This window comes from Dendrobates tinctorius, unplaced genomic scaffold, assembly GCF_039654945.1.
Source record: "Dendrobates tinctorius isolate UK_male_01 unplaced genomic scaffold, ASM3965494v1 ptg000312l, whole genome shotgun sequence".
In the NCBI taxonomy this organism is placed as follows: domain Eukaryota; kingdom Metazoa; phylum Chordata; class Amphibia; order Anura; family Dendrobatidae; genus Dendrobates; species Dendrobates tinctorius.
In genome coordinates this window covers 4,349,957-4,363,452 of record NW_027361979.1, presented here as the reverse complement: position 1 = coordinate 4,363,452, position 13,496 = coordinate 4,349,957, and the positions used below count along the sequence as shown (strand labels likewise).

The window sequence follows — 13,496 nt, the reverse complement described above, 5'->3', positions numbered from 1 at the left end:
GGGTGGATTTTAAAAAAGAAAAAAAAAAACAGAATAATCAGTGGATCAGCGGGAATAAAATAAGAGCAAAGCCTAGCCCCTTTTAATCTAGTGACATGTCATCTTTAAAATGAAGCTGTGTTCATTAAGTGATATTATACAGTCTCACAAAGTGGTAAACTGTGATTTTGATGGGCCCTTGGGGAAATTGTGCTCATATTATTATCACAATTGGCTAGTTTTGCTTTACACTGGCTCAACACTACAAGATAAGATGCACATCTATTTTTAAATGGACCTGAGTAACCACATGCAAGCAGCAAGTGCATTTTGCTGACACAGCCAGGAAAGCAGCCGCAATGAATCTGGAGTCAGATTGCTGGTTTATGCACCACGCCAACCTTTCAGCAGTGTCACGCTGCCCTAACCATGGGCAGCACTAAACAGTGACAGGCCAGATCATTGCAGTGCACCATGACACACGCTGGAGAAGTCAGATTATGCTGCGGACTTCCCCAGTGTGCTGCAAACCCAGCAGGCAAATCTGTAGCTGATAAATCCGGTTATTCCAAAAAGCCACAAAAAAGGGAACTCCTTGTGTAAGACCTCCAGAAATAAGATTCTGCTTTATCTCTATTGTTCTACTTCATTATAGGAAGTGGAAATAACAGAAGTGCTGAATCCGCACATGGTGGGCACCAACACTACCCACATGCCATTCTACTGGACTGAGCAGCCATTGTCTGGAATTTCTTTACAGAATCTGCCCTGATCCCCAACGCCAGTGTCAGTCTCCCAAAAAGTCCAGCAATCTACCATACATAAACGGGACAAAATAGGAGAACATATACAAACCAACAGCAAGCCTGTGAGCCAGAATACAGAAGGGAAACTATTGTCCTACAACCCAAACCCTACAAGTCAGTCATCGTCCCACTCCATTCCCTTAACAGCCCAGTATCTGACTAATGTCTGACTCTGGGCCTCATCCACTGACTCACCTCACACAGGACAGTGAGCACACGCAGAACACTCACTCTCACCACCCAGGGTCACGGCGTCTGGGAATCCACTCAGACCATAGCTATCCAAGTAACCGCCATGTCAGCCACCACATACCGGAAGTGCAATAGATCTTCAAGGCCTGGAAACCTCCATGAGAAATCTGGTGCCTTCTTTTATGGATGAGTAATAAAAATGTGAAGATGTTCCTGAACCTATATGGCGGCTGTAACTAGAACTCGGATCACAGAATATTCACAAACTGCTCATTGGGGGGGGGAACATTCATCAAGAAAAATGTTTAAGCCAAAGTCACACACCCATTGGAGTACAGGCTGCGGATCTCAAGACTGGCCACGGTATCCTGACCTGAATTTTACAGCCCTGGTGACTCACGGACCGGAACACATAGACATGTGAATACAGCCTTAGTACGTCGGTCTTGGTCCAAGGTGGTTGGAAGAAAGTGTAAAAAATTAATTAAAGGGGTTGTCCTCTTTCAATTAATGTTTGTCTGTGGGAACAGTAAAATCAAACCACGCTGTCATCGCCATCTCCAAGTCTACTAGTGTGACCCCCCTCGTTCCCGATGTCTGACACTGGCTGCGGCGTCCATGATGATAGCGTGCCAGGGAATTAGTGAGCTCAGCCCCACTTACAGCCACTGATCGCAGTCAGTGATTGAGAGCAGCGCCGGTGGGGAGGGTCAATTTTAGCAGTTTATTTCTTGTATACTAAACTGTCCCCAGGGACGGATATTAACTGAAAGCGGACGACCCCTTAACATATCTGCTCCTATTAGTACCTTTGGTGCATCTTTCTGCTGCCCGAGTACGTGTGACATAAATGATAGGACATCTGAGGTTTGTGAGGCCTCGTCCCCTAACGCTGAGCTCTGCCCATTGGCGATGCCATGAAAGTGGCAAACTTTGTAACACCTTTGTTGCCACCTACGTGTTGCACAAACATTGCACAAAGTGCTACTTTCTTACCTAACATCTGACTGAAGAGCAGCTGCTCCAGATCGCCAAGAACAGTCACCACTAGTTCAGGGTCCACCTTGAGGAACGTCTTCTTGTCATCAGAGGGGTCATTGGTGGACTCCTCGGCTGCAGGGCCACCGGTGCTCGCGTCTGATGTCTTACTGAGCGGCTTCACCTCCGCATATGGACCGCGAGGAATACGGCTAGGCGTCCTGGGCTGTAGAAGGGAGTGTTCTGAGCGAGACAGTGCCCTGGACATGGCAGGCGAAGCTGGACTGGCAGCATGGTTGCGTGGTGGCGTTATGGTGGACAGGTCATCACACCAGTCAGGGCCACATAGACGTAGTTTCTTCTCAGCATCAGTCAGCACGGAAAGATTGGTGAGGGAGCGCTGGCGTCTAAGGGGTGCTCCAGGCAAGCGGGATTCGTGGGCAGTACTTGAGGGGCCACGGAAAACACGCAGCTCCGCAGAACGGCCTGGACCCACCCCTGAGGGTGGCTTCACCTTCCGCTGCATCATTCCACCTCCCCGTCCTGGAAAAAGAGGAGAGATATTGCAAAGGAGGCAAATCTGGCGGAGGGGGGAAACACTGAAAGACGGGGGCGAGGGGCAGGCTGGCACAGCAGTGGCCTAAAGCAGAAAACAAGCTGCCCAGCATGGGGGGAGAGGGCACAGGCAAAATGGAGAAAGAAGGTGTGAAAAAAGGAGGGATGATGCAAGGGAAGAAAATGGTGGAGAAGGATGCAAAGGAAGGGCAAAGAGATGGCAAGCAAATGTAGGGCTGGAGGAGGCACACTGGTGATGGCCGGGACGGAGGGCATCCATGCTGGCACTACCCACCGCAATGCCCTGGTGTCGGTCCTAACGGCACTCCCTCCGCCGCTCTACGTCCCCGAGGATGCTGAGATAAAGGAGGAGGGAAGGAAAGGGGGAGAGAGGAAGCGAGAGGAAGGAGGAGGGAGGAAGAGACAGAAGAAAGAGGAGGCGGAGGAGGGACTGCAACGGAGAGGCAAGAGCAGCGCACACCGTGCAGCTGGACGGAAGGGCTACACGCGGGAGGAGCTACCCGAGCAGCAGCTGGGCATTCTGCAGCTTGTCAGCTGGTGCCCACTCCGCGCATTCCGTCCTCTATGCCAGCTACAGTGGAGCGCTGACAGTGGGCAGAGCCCGAACTCACAGCTCGTGGAGCCTTCCGCACCTTATTGTTTGCACTGATCGGACGTGGCCACCCGGCGGCCGCAGCCGGTACTGCAGTCCTGCCCAAATTCTCGCGCAGGGAGGGTGGGCTGCAGTTTTACGTATTTCCGACGTGTGGCCACAACATCTGCAGGCTCAGGCTGACCCCAGGGAATGATGGAGAGGGCGGAACAGTCTGCACTCAGGGGCATGGCCTATTCAGACCGAGATGGGGATCAGGGGCCATGTGTACCAGGATAGGGATGAGAGGGCCATGTATAACAGGATGGGGATGAGGGGCCATGTGTACCAGGATGGGGATGAGAGGGCCATGTATACCAGGATGGGGATGAGAGGGCCATGTGTACCAGGATGGGGATGAGAGGGCCATGTGTACCAGGATGGGGATGAGAGGCCATGTATACCAGGATGGGGATGAGGGGGCCATGCATACCAGGATGGGGATGAGGGGCCATGTATACCAGGATGGGGATGAGGGGCCCATGTATACCAGGATGGGGATGAGGGGCCCATGTATACCAGGATGGGGATGAGGGGCCATGTATACCAGGATGGGGATGAGAGGGCCATGTATACCAGGATGGGGATGAGAGGGCCATGTATACCAGGATGGGGATGAGGGGCCCATGTATACCAGGATGGGGATGAGGGGCCCATGTATACCAGGATGGGGATGAGAGGGCCATGTATACCAGGATGGGGATGAGAGGGCCATGTATACCAGGATGGGGATGAGGGGCCCATGTATACCAGGATGGGGATGAGGGGCCCATGTATACCAGGATGGGGATGAGAGGGCCATGTATACCAGGATGGGGATGAGAGGGCCATGTATACCAGGATGGGGATGAGAGGGCCATGTATACCAGGATGGGGATGAGGGGCCCATGTATACCAGGATGGGGATGAGGGGCCATGTATACCAGGATGGGGATGAGAGGGCCATGTATACCAGGATGGGGATGAGGGGCCCATGTATACCAGGATAGGGATGAGAGGGCCATGTATACCAGGATGGGGATGAGAGGGCCATGTATACCAGGATGGGGATGAGGGACCCATGTATACCAGGATGGGGATGAGGGGCCATGTATACCAGGATGGGGATGAGAGGGCCATGTATACCAGGATGGGGATGAGAGGGCCATGTATACCAGGATGGGGATGAGAGGGCCATGTATACCAGGATGGGGATGAGGGGCCCATGTATACCAGGATGGGGATGAGGGGCCATGTATACCAGGATGGGGATGAGAGGGCCATGTATACCAGGATGGGGATGAGGGGCCCATGTATACCAGGATAGGGATGAGAGGGCCATGTATACCAGGATGGGGATGAGAGGGCCATGTATACCAGGATGGGGATGAGGGGCCCATGTATACCAGGATGGGGATGAGGGGCCATGTATACCAGGATGGGGATGAGAGGGCCATGTATACCAGGATGGGGATGAGAGGGCCATGTGTACCAGGATGGGGATGAGAGGGCCATGTGTACCAGGATGGGGATGAGAGGGCCATGTGTACCAGGATGGGGATGAGAGGGCCATGTATACCAGGATGGGGATGAGAGGGCCATGTATACCAGGATGGGGATGAGAGGGCCATGTATACCAGGATGGGGATGAGGGGCCCATGTATACCAGGATAGGGATGAGAGGGCCATGTATACCAGGATGGGGATGAGAGGGCCATGTATACCAGGATGGGGATGAGGGGCCCATGTATACCAGGATAGGGATGAGAGGGCCATGTATACCAGGATGGGGATGAGGGGCCATGTATACCAGGATGGGGATGAAAGGGCCATGTATACCAGGATGGGGATGAGGGGCCCATGTATACCAGGATGGGGAGGAGAGGGCCATGTATACCAGGATGGGGATGAGAGGGCCATGTATACCAGGATGGGGATGAGGGGCCATGTATACCAGGATAGGGATGAGAGGGCCATGTATACCAGGATAGGGATGAGAGGGCCATGTATACCAGGATGGGGATGAGAGGGCCATGTGTACCAGGATGGGGATGAGAGGGCCATGTGTACCAGGATGGGGATGAGAGGCCATGTATACCAGGATGGGGATGAGGGGGCCATGCATACCAGGATGGGGATGAGGGGCCATGTATACCAGGATGGGGATGAGGGGCCCATGTATACCAGGATGGGGATGAGGGGCCCATGTATACCAGGATGGGGATGAGGGGCCATGTATACCAGGATGGGGATGAGAGGGCCATGTATACCAGGATGGGGATGAGGGGCCCATGTATACCAGGATGGGGATGAGGGGCCCATGTATACCAGGATGGGGATGAGAGGGCCATGTATACCAGGATGGGGATGAGAGGGCCATGTATACCAGGATGGGGATGAGGGGCCCATGTATACCAGGATGGGGATGAGGGGCCCATGTATACCAGGATGGGGATGAGGGGCCCATGTATACCAGGATGGGGATGAGAGGGCCATGTATACCAGGATGGGGATGAGAGGGCCATGTATACCAGGATGGGGATGAGAGGGCCATGTATACCAGGATGGGGATGAGGGGCCCATGTATACCAGGATGGGGATGAGGGGCCATGTATACCAGGATGGGGATGAGAGGGCCATGTATACCAGGATGGGGATGAGGGGCCCATGTATACCAGGATAGGGATGAGAGGGCCATGTATACCAGGATGGGGATGAGAGGGCCATGTATACCAGGATGGGGATGAGGGGCCCATGTATACCAGGATGGGGATGAGGGGCCATGTATACCAGGATGGGGATGAGAGGGCCATGTATACCAGGATGGGGATGAGAGGGCCATGTGTACCAGGATGGGGATGAGAGGGCCATGTGTACCAGGATGGGGATGAGAGGGCCATGTGTACCAGGATGGGGATGAGAGGGCCATGTATACCAGGATGGGGATGAGAGGGCCATGTATACCAGGATGGGGATGAGAGGGCCATGTATACCAGGATGGGGATGAGGGGCCCATGTATACCAGGATAGGGATGAGAGGGCCATGTATACCAGGATGGGGATGAGAGGGCCATGTATACCAGGATGGGGATGAGGGGCCCATGTATACCAGGATAGGGATGAGAGGGCCATGTATACCAGGATGGGGATGAGGGGCCATGTATACCAGGATGGGGATGAAAGGGCCATGTATACCAGGATGGGGATGAGGGGCCCATGTATACCAGGATGGGGAGGAGAGGGCCATGTATACCAGGATGGGGATGAGAGGGCCATGTATACCAGGATGGGGATGAGGGGCCATGTATACCAGGATAGGGATGAGAGGGCCATGTATACCAGGATAGGGATGAGAGGGCCATGTATACCAGGATGGGGATGAGAGGCCATGTATACCAGGATGGGGATGAGACGGCCATGTATACCAGGATGGGGATGAGGGGCCATGTATACCAGGATGGGGATGAGGGGCGATGTATACCAGGATGGGGATGAGGGGCCATGTGTACCAGGATGGGGATGAGGGGCCATGTGTACCAGGATGGGGATGAGGGGCCATGTATACCAGGATGGGTATGAGGGGCCATGTGTACCAGGATGGGGATGAGGGGCCATGTATACCAGGATGGGGATGAGAGGGCCATGTATACCAGGATGGGGATGAGAGGACCATGTATACCAAGATGGGGATGAGGGGGCCATGTATATCAGGATGGGGATGAGAGGGCCATGTATACCAAGATGGGGATGAGGGGGCCATGTATACCAGGATGGGGATGAGAGGGCCATGTATACCAAGATGGGGATGAGGGGGCCATGTATACCAGGATGGGGATGAGAGGGCCATGTATACCAAGATAGGGATGAGGGGGCCATGTATACCAGGATGGGGATGAGAGGACCATGTATACCAGGATGGGGATGAGGGGGCCATGTATACCAGGATGGGGATGAGAGGACCATGTATACCAGGATGGGGATGAGAGGGCCATGTGTACCAGGATAGGGATGAGAGGGCCATATGTACCAGGATGGGGATGAGGGGCCATGTATACCAGGATGGGGATGAGAGGGCCATGTATACCAGGATGGGGATGAGAGGACCATGTATACCAAGATGGGGATGAGAGGGCCATGTATACCAGGATGGGGATGAGAGGACCATGTATACCAGGATGGGGATGAGGGGGCCATGTATACCAGGATGGGGATGAGAGGGCCATGTATACCAAGATGGGGATGAGGGGGCCGTGTATACCAGGATGGGGATGAGAGGCTGTGTATACCAGGATGGGGATGAGAGGACCATGTATACCAAGATGGGGATGAGGGGGCCGTGTATACCAGGATAGGGAAGAGGGGCGATAAATACCACGATGGGGATGAGAGGACCATGTATACCAGGATGGGGGTGAGAGGGCCATGTATACCAGGATGGGGATGAGGGGCCATGTATACCAGGATGGGAATGAGAGGGCCATGTATACCAGGATGGGATTGAGCAAGCCATGCTTACCAGGATGGAGATGAGGGGCCATTTATACCAGGATGGGGATGAGAGGACCATGTATACCAGGATGGGGATGAGGGGCCATGTATACCAGGATGGGAATGAGAGGGCCATGTATACCAGGATGGGATTGAGTAAGCCATGCTTACCAGGATGGGGATGAGGGGCCATTTATACCAGGATGGGGATGAGAGGACCATGTATACCAGGATGGGGATGAGGGGCCATGTATACCAGGATGGGGATGAGGGGCCATGTATACCAGGATGGGGATGAGGGGCCATGTATACCAGGATGGGGATGAGAGGACCATGCATACCAGGATGGGGATGAGAGGACCATGCATGCCAGGATAGGGATGAGGGGCCATGTGTACCAGGATGGGGATGAGAGGGCCATGTATACCAGGATGGGGATGAGAGGGCCATGTATACCAGGATGGGGATGAGAGGGCCATGTATACCAGGATGGGGATGAGAGGGCCATGTATACCAGGATGGGGATGAGAGGGCCATGTATACCAGGATGGGGATGAGAGGGCCATGTATACCAGGATGGGGATGAGAGGGCCATGTATACCAGGATGGGGATGAGGGGCGATAAATACCAGGATGGCGATGAGAGGGCCATGTATACCAGGATGGGGATGAGAGGGCCATGTATACCAGGATGGGGATGAGAGGGCCATGTATACCAGAATGGGGATGAGAGGGCCATGTATACCAGGATGGGGATGAGAGGGCCATGTATACCAGGATGGGGATGAGAGGGCCATGTGTACCAGGATGGGGATGAGAGGGCCATGTATACCAGGATGGGGATGAGAGGGCCATGTATACCAGGATGGGGATGAGAGGGCCATGTATACCAGGATGGGGATGAGGGGCCCATGTATACCAGGATAGGGATGAGAGGGCCATGTATACCAGGATGGGGATGAGAGGGCCATGTATACCAGGATCGGGATGAGGGGCCCATGTATACCAGGATGGGGATGAGGGGCCCATGTATACCAGGATAGGGATGAGAGGGCCATGTATACCAGGATGGGGATGAGGGGCCATGTATACCAGGATGGGGATGAGAGGGCCATGTATACCAGGATGGGGATGAGGGGCCCATGTATACCAGGATGGGGATGAGAGGGCCATGTATACCAGGATGGGGATGAGAGGGCCATGTATACCAGGATGGGGATGAGGGGCCATGTATACCAGGATAGGGATGAGAGGGCCATGTATACCAGGATAGGGATGAGAGGGCCATGTATACCAGGATGGGGATGAGGGGCCATGCATACCAGGATGGGGATGAGGGGCGATGTATACCAGGATGGGGATGAGAGGCCATGTATACCAGGATGGGGATGAGAGGGCCATGTATACCAGGATGGGGAGGAGAGGGCCATGTATACCAGGATGGGGATGAGGGGCCATGTATACCAGGATGGGGATGAGAGGGCCATGTGTACCAGGATGGGGATGAGAGGCCATGTATACCAGGATAGGGATGAGAGGCCATGTATACCAGGATGGGGATGAGGGGCCATGTATACCAGGATGGGGATGAGAGGCCATGTATACCAGGATGGGGATGAGAGGGCCATGTATACCAGGATGGGGATGAGGGGCCATGTATACCAGGATGGGGATGAGGGGCGATGTATACCAGGATGGGGATGAGGGGCCATGTGTACCAGGATGGGGATGAGAGGGCCATGCGTACCACGATGGGGATGAGAGGGCCATGCATACCAGGATGGGGATGAGAGGGCCATGTATACCAGGATGGGGATGAGAGGCCATGTATACCAGGATGGGGATGAGACGGCCATGTATACCAGGATGGGGATGAGGGGCCATGTATACCAGGATGGGGATGAGGGGCGATGTATACCAGGATGGGGATGAGAGGCCATGTATACCAGGATGGGGATGAGATGACCATGTATACCAGGATGGGGATGAGGGGCGATGTATACCAGGATGGGGAGGAGAGGCCATGTATACCAGGATGGGGATGAGAGGGCCATGTATACCAGGATGGGGATGAGGGGCCATGTATGCCAGGATGGGGATGAGACGGCCATGTATACCAGGATGGGGATGAGGGGCCATGTATACCAGGATGGGGATGAGGGGCGATGTATACCAGGATGGGGATGAGAGGCCATGTATACCAGGATGGGGATGAGATGACCATGTATACCAGGATGGGGATGAGGGGCGATGTATTCCAGGATGGGGAGGAGAGGCCATGTATACCAGGATGGGGATGAGAGGGCCATGTATACCAGGATGGGGATGAGGGGCCATGTATACCAGGATGGGGATGAGGGGCGATGTATACCAGGATGGGGATGAGGGGCCATGTATACCAGGATGGGGATGAGAGGGCCATGTATACCAGGATGGGGAGGAGAGGGCCATGTATACCAGGATGGGGATGAGGGGCCATGTATACCAGGATGGGGATGAGAGGGCCATGTGTACCAGGATGGGGATGAGACGGCCATGTGTACCAGGATGGGGATGAGGGGCCATGTGTACCAGGATGGGGATGAGAGGGCCATGTATACCAGGATGGGGATGAGGGGCGATGTATACCAGGATGGGGATGAGAGGGCCATGTGTACCAGGATGGGGATGAGAGGGCCATGTGTACCAGGATGGGGATGAGGGGCCCATGTATACCAGGATGGGGAGGAGAGGGCCATGTATACCAGGATGGGGATGAGGGGCGATGTATACCAGGATGGGGATGAGAGGGCCATGTATACCAGGATGGGGATGAGAGGCCATGTATACCAGGATGGGGATGAGACGGCCATGTATACCAGGATGGGGATGAGAGGCCATGTATACCAGGATGGGGATGAGGGGCGATGTATACCAGGATGGGGATGAGAGGCCATGTATACCAGGATGGGGATGAGATGACCATGTATACCAGGATGGGGATGAGGGGCGATGTATACCAGGATGGGGAGGAGAGGCCATGTATACCAGGATGGAGATGAGAGGGCCATGTATACCAGGATGGGGATGAGGGGCGATGTATACCAGGATGGGGATGAGAGGCCATGTATACCAGGATGGGGATGAGATGACCATGTATACCAGGATGGGGATGAGGGGCGATGTATTACAGGATGGGGAGGAGAGGCCATGTATACCAGGATGGGGATGAGAGGGCCATGTATACCAGGATGGGGATGAGGGGCCATGTATACCAGGATGGGGATGAGGGGCGATGTATACCAGGATGGGGATGAGAGGCCATGTATACCAGGATGGGGATGAGAGGGCCATGTATACCAGGATGGGGAGGAGAGGGCCATGTATACCAGGATGGGGATGAGGGGCCATGTATACCAGGATGGGGATGAGAGGGCCATGTGTACCAGGATGGGGATGAGACGGCCATGTGTACCAGGATGGGGATGAGGGGCCATGTATACCAGGATGGGGATGAGAGGGCCATGTATACCAGGATGGGGATGAGGGGCGATGTATACCAGGATGGGGATGAGAGGGCCATGTGTACCAGGATGGGGATGAGAGGGCCATGTGTACCAGGATGGGGATAAGGGGCCCATGTATACCAGGATGGGGAGGAGAGGGCCATGTATACCAGGATGGGGATGAGGGGCGATGTATACCAGGATGGGAATGAGAGGGCCATGTATACCAGGATGGGGATGAGAGGACCATGTATACCAGGATGGGGATGAGGGGCCATGTATACCAGGATGGGGATGAGAGGACCATGTATACCAGGATGGGGAGGAGAGGGCCATGTACACCAGGATGGGGATGAGGGGACCATGTACACCAGGATGGGGATGAGGGGCCATGTATACCAGGATGGGGATGAGAGGGCCATGTATACCAGGATGGGGATGAGAGGGCCATGTATACCAGGATGGGGATGAGAGGGCCATGTATACCAGGATGGGGATGAGGGGCCATGTATACCAGGATGGGGATGAGAGGACCATGTATACCAGGATGGGGAGGAGAGGGCCATGTATACCAGGATGGGGATGAGAGGGCCATGTGTACCAGGATGGGGATGAGGGGCCCATGTATACCAAGATGGGGATGAGGGGCCATGTATACCAGGATAGGGATGAGAGGGCCATGTATACCAGGATGGGGATGAGAGGGCCATGTATACCAGGATGGGGATGAGGGGCCATGTATACCAGGATGGGGATGAGGGGCCATGTATACCAGGATGGGGAGGAGAGGGCCATGTATACCAGGATGGGGATGAGAGGCCATGTGTACCAGGATGGGGATGAGGGGCCCATGTATACCAGGATGGGGATGAGAGGGCCATGTATACCAGGATGGGGATGAGAGGGCCATGTATACCAGGATGCGGATGAAAGGGCCATGTATACCAGGATGGGGATGAGAGGGCCATGTATACCAGGATGGGGATGAGGGGCCATGTGTACCAGGATGGGGATGAGAGGGCCATGTGTACCAGGATGCGGATGAGAGGGCCATGTATACCAGGATGGGGATGAGAGGGCCATGTATACCAGGATGGGGATGAGGGGCCATGTATACCAGGATGGGGATGAGAGGGCCATGTGTACCAGGATGGGGATGAGGAGCCCATGTATACCAGGATGGGGATGAGGGGCCATGTATACCAGGATAGGGATGAGAGGGACATGTATACCAGGATGGGGATGAGAGGGCCATGTATACCAGGATGGGGATGAGAGGGCCATGTGTACCAGGATGGGGATGAGGGGCCCATGTATACCAGGATGGGGATGAGGGGCCATGTATACCAGGATAGGGATGAGAGGGCCATGTATACCAGGATGGGGATGAGAGGGCCATGTATACCAGGATGGGGATGAGGGGCCATGTATACCAAGATGGGGATGAGAGGACCATGTATACCAGGATGGGGAGGAGAGGGCCATGTATACCAGGATGGGGATGAGAGGCCATGTGTACCAGGATGGGGATGAGGGGCCCATGTGTACCAGGATGGGGATGAGGGGCCATGTATACCAGGATGGGGATGAGAGGGTCATGTATACCAGGATGCGGATGAAAGGGCCATGTATACCAGGATGGGGATGAGAGGGCCATGAATACCAGGATGGGGATGAGGGGCCATGTATACCAGGATGGGGATGAGAGGGCCATGTATACCAGGATGCGGATGAAAGGGCCATGTATACCAGGATGGGGATGAGAGGGCCATGTATACCAGGATGGGGATGAGGGGCCATGTATACCAGGATGGGGATGAGGGGCCATGTATACCAGGATGGGGAGGAGAGGGCCATGTATACCAGGAAGGGGATGAGAGGGCGATGTATACCAGGATGGGGATGAGGGGCCATGTATACCAGGATGGGGATGAGAGGGCCATGTATACCAGGATGGGGAGGAGAGGGCCATGTATACCAGGATGGGGATGAGAGGGCGATGTACACCAGGATGGGGATGAGAGGGCCATGTATACCAGGATGGGGATGAGGGGCCATGTATACCAGGATGGGGATGAGAGGACCATGTATACCAGGATGGGGAGGAGAGGGCCATATATACCAGGATGGGGATGAGGGGACCATGTACACCAGGATGGGGATGAGAGGGCCATGTATACCAGGATGGGGAGGAGAGGGCCATGTATACCAGGATGGGGAGGAGAGGGCCATGTATACCAGGATGGGGATGAGAGGGCGATGTATACCAGGATGGGGATGAGGGGCCATGTATACCAGGATGGGGATGAGAGGCCATGTATACCAGGATGGGGATGAGGGGCCATGTGTACCAGGATGGGGATGAGAGGGCCATGTATACCA

The 13,496-nt window shown here is 54.8% G+C and overlaps 1 protein-coding gene across 3 annotated transcripts in view; it reads right to left on the bottom strand.

Moving 5' to 3' along the window:
• NAV1 (neuron navigator 1) overlaps nt 1–3,120 on the bottom strand; it is a 241,865-nt gene extending 238,745 nt beyond the window's left edge. For 2 of the 3 annotated variants that reach the window (XM_073561054.1, XM_073561055.1), the window contains exons 1-2: nt 2,806–3,116; nt 1,974–2,498 (exon numbers count right to left, since the gene is read on the bottom strand). In XM_073561054.1, coding sequence (XP_073417155.1) covers nt 1,974–2,484 — 511 coding nt within the window. In that variant the 5' untranslated portion in view covers nt 2,485–2,498; nt 2,806–3,116. Of the gene's footprint in view, nt 1–1,973; nt 2,499–2,805 lie in introns of all 3 variants that reach the window. The other variant, XM_073561056.1, reaches the window with a different exon arrangement.
• Between the last annotated feature and the right edge of the window lie 10,376 nt (nt 3,121–13,496).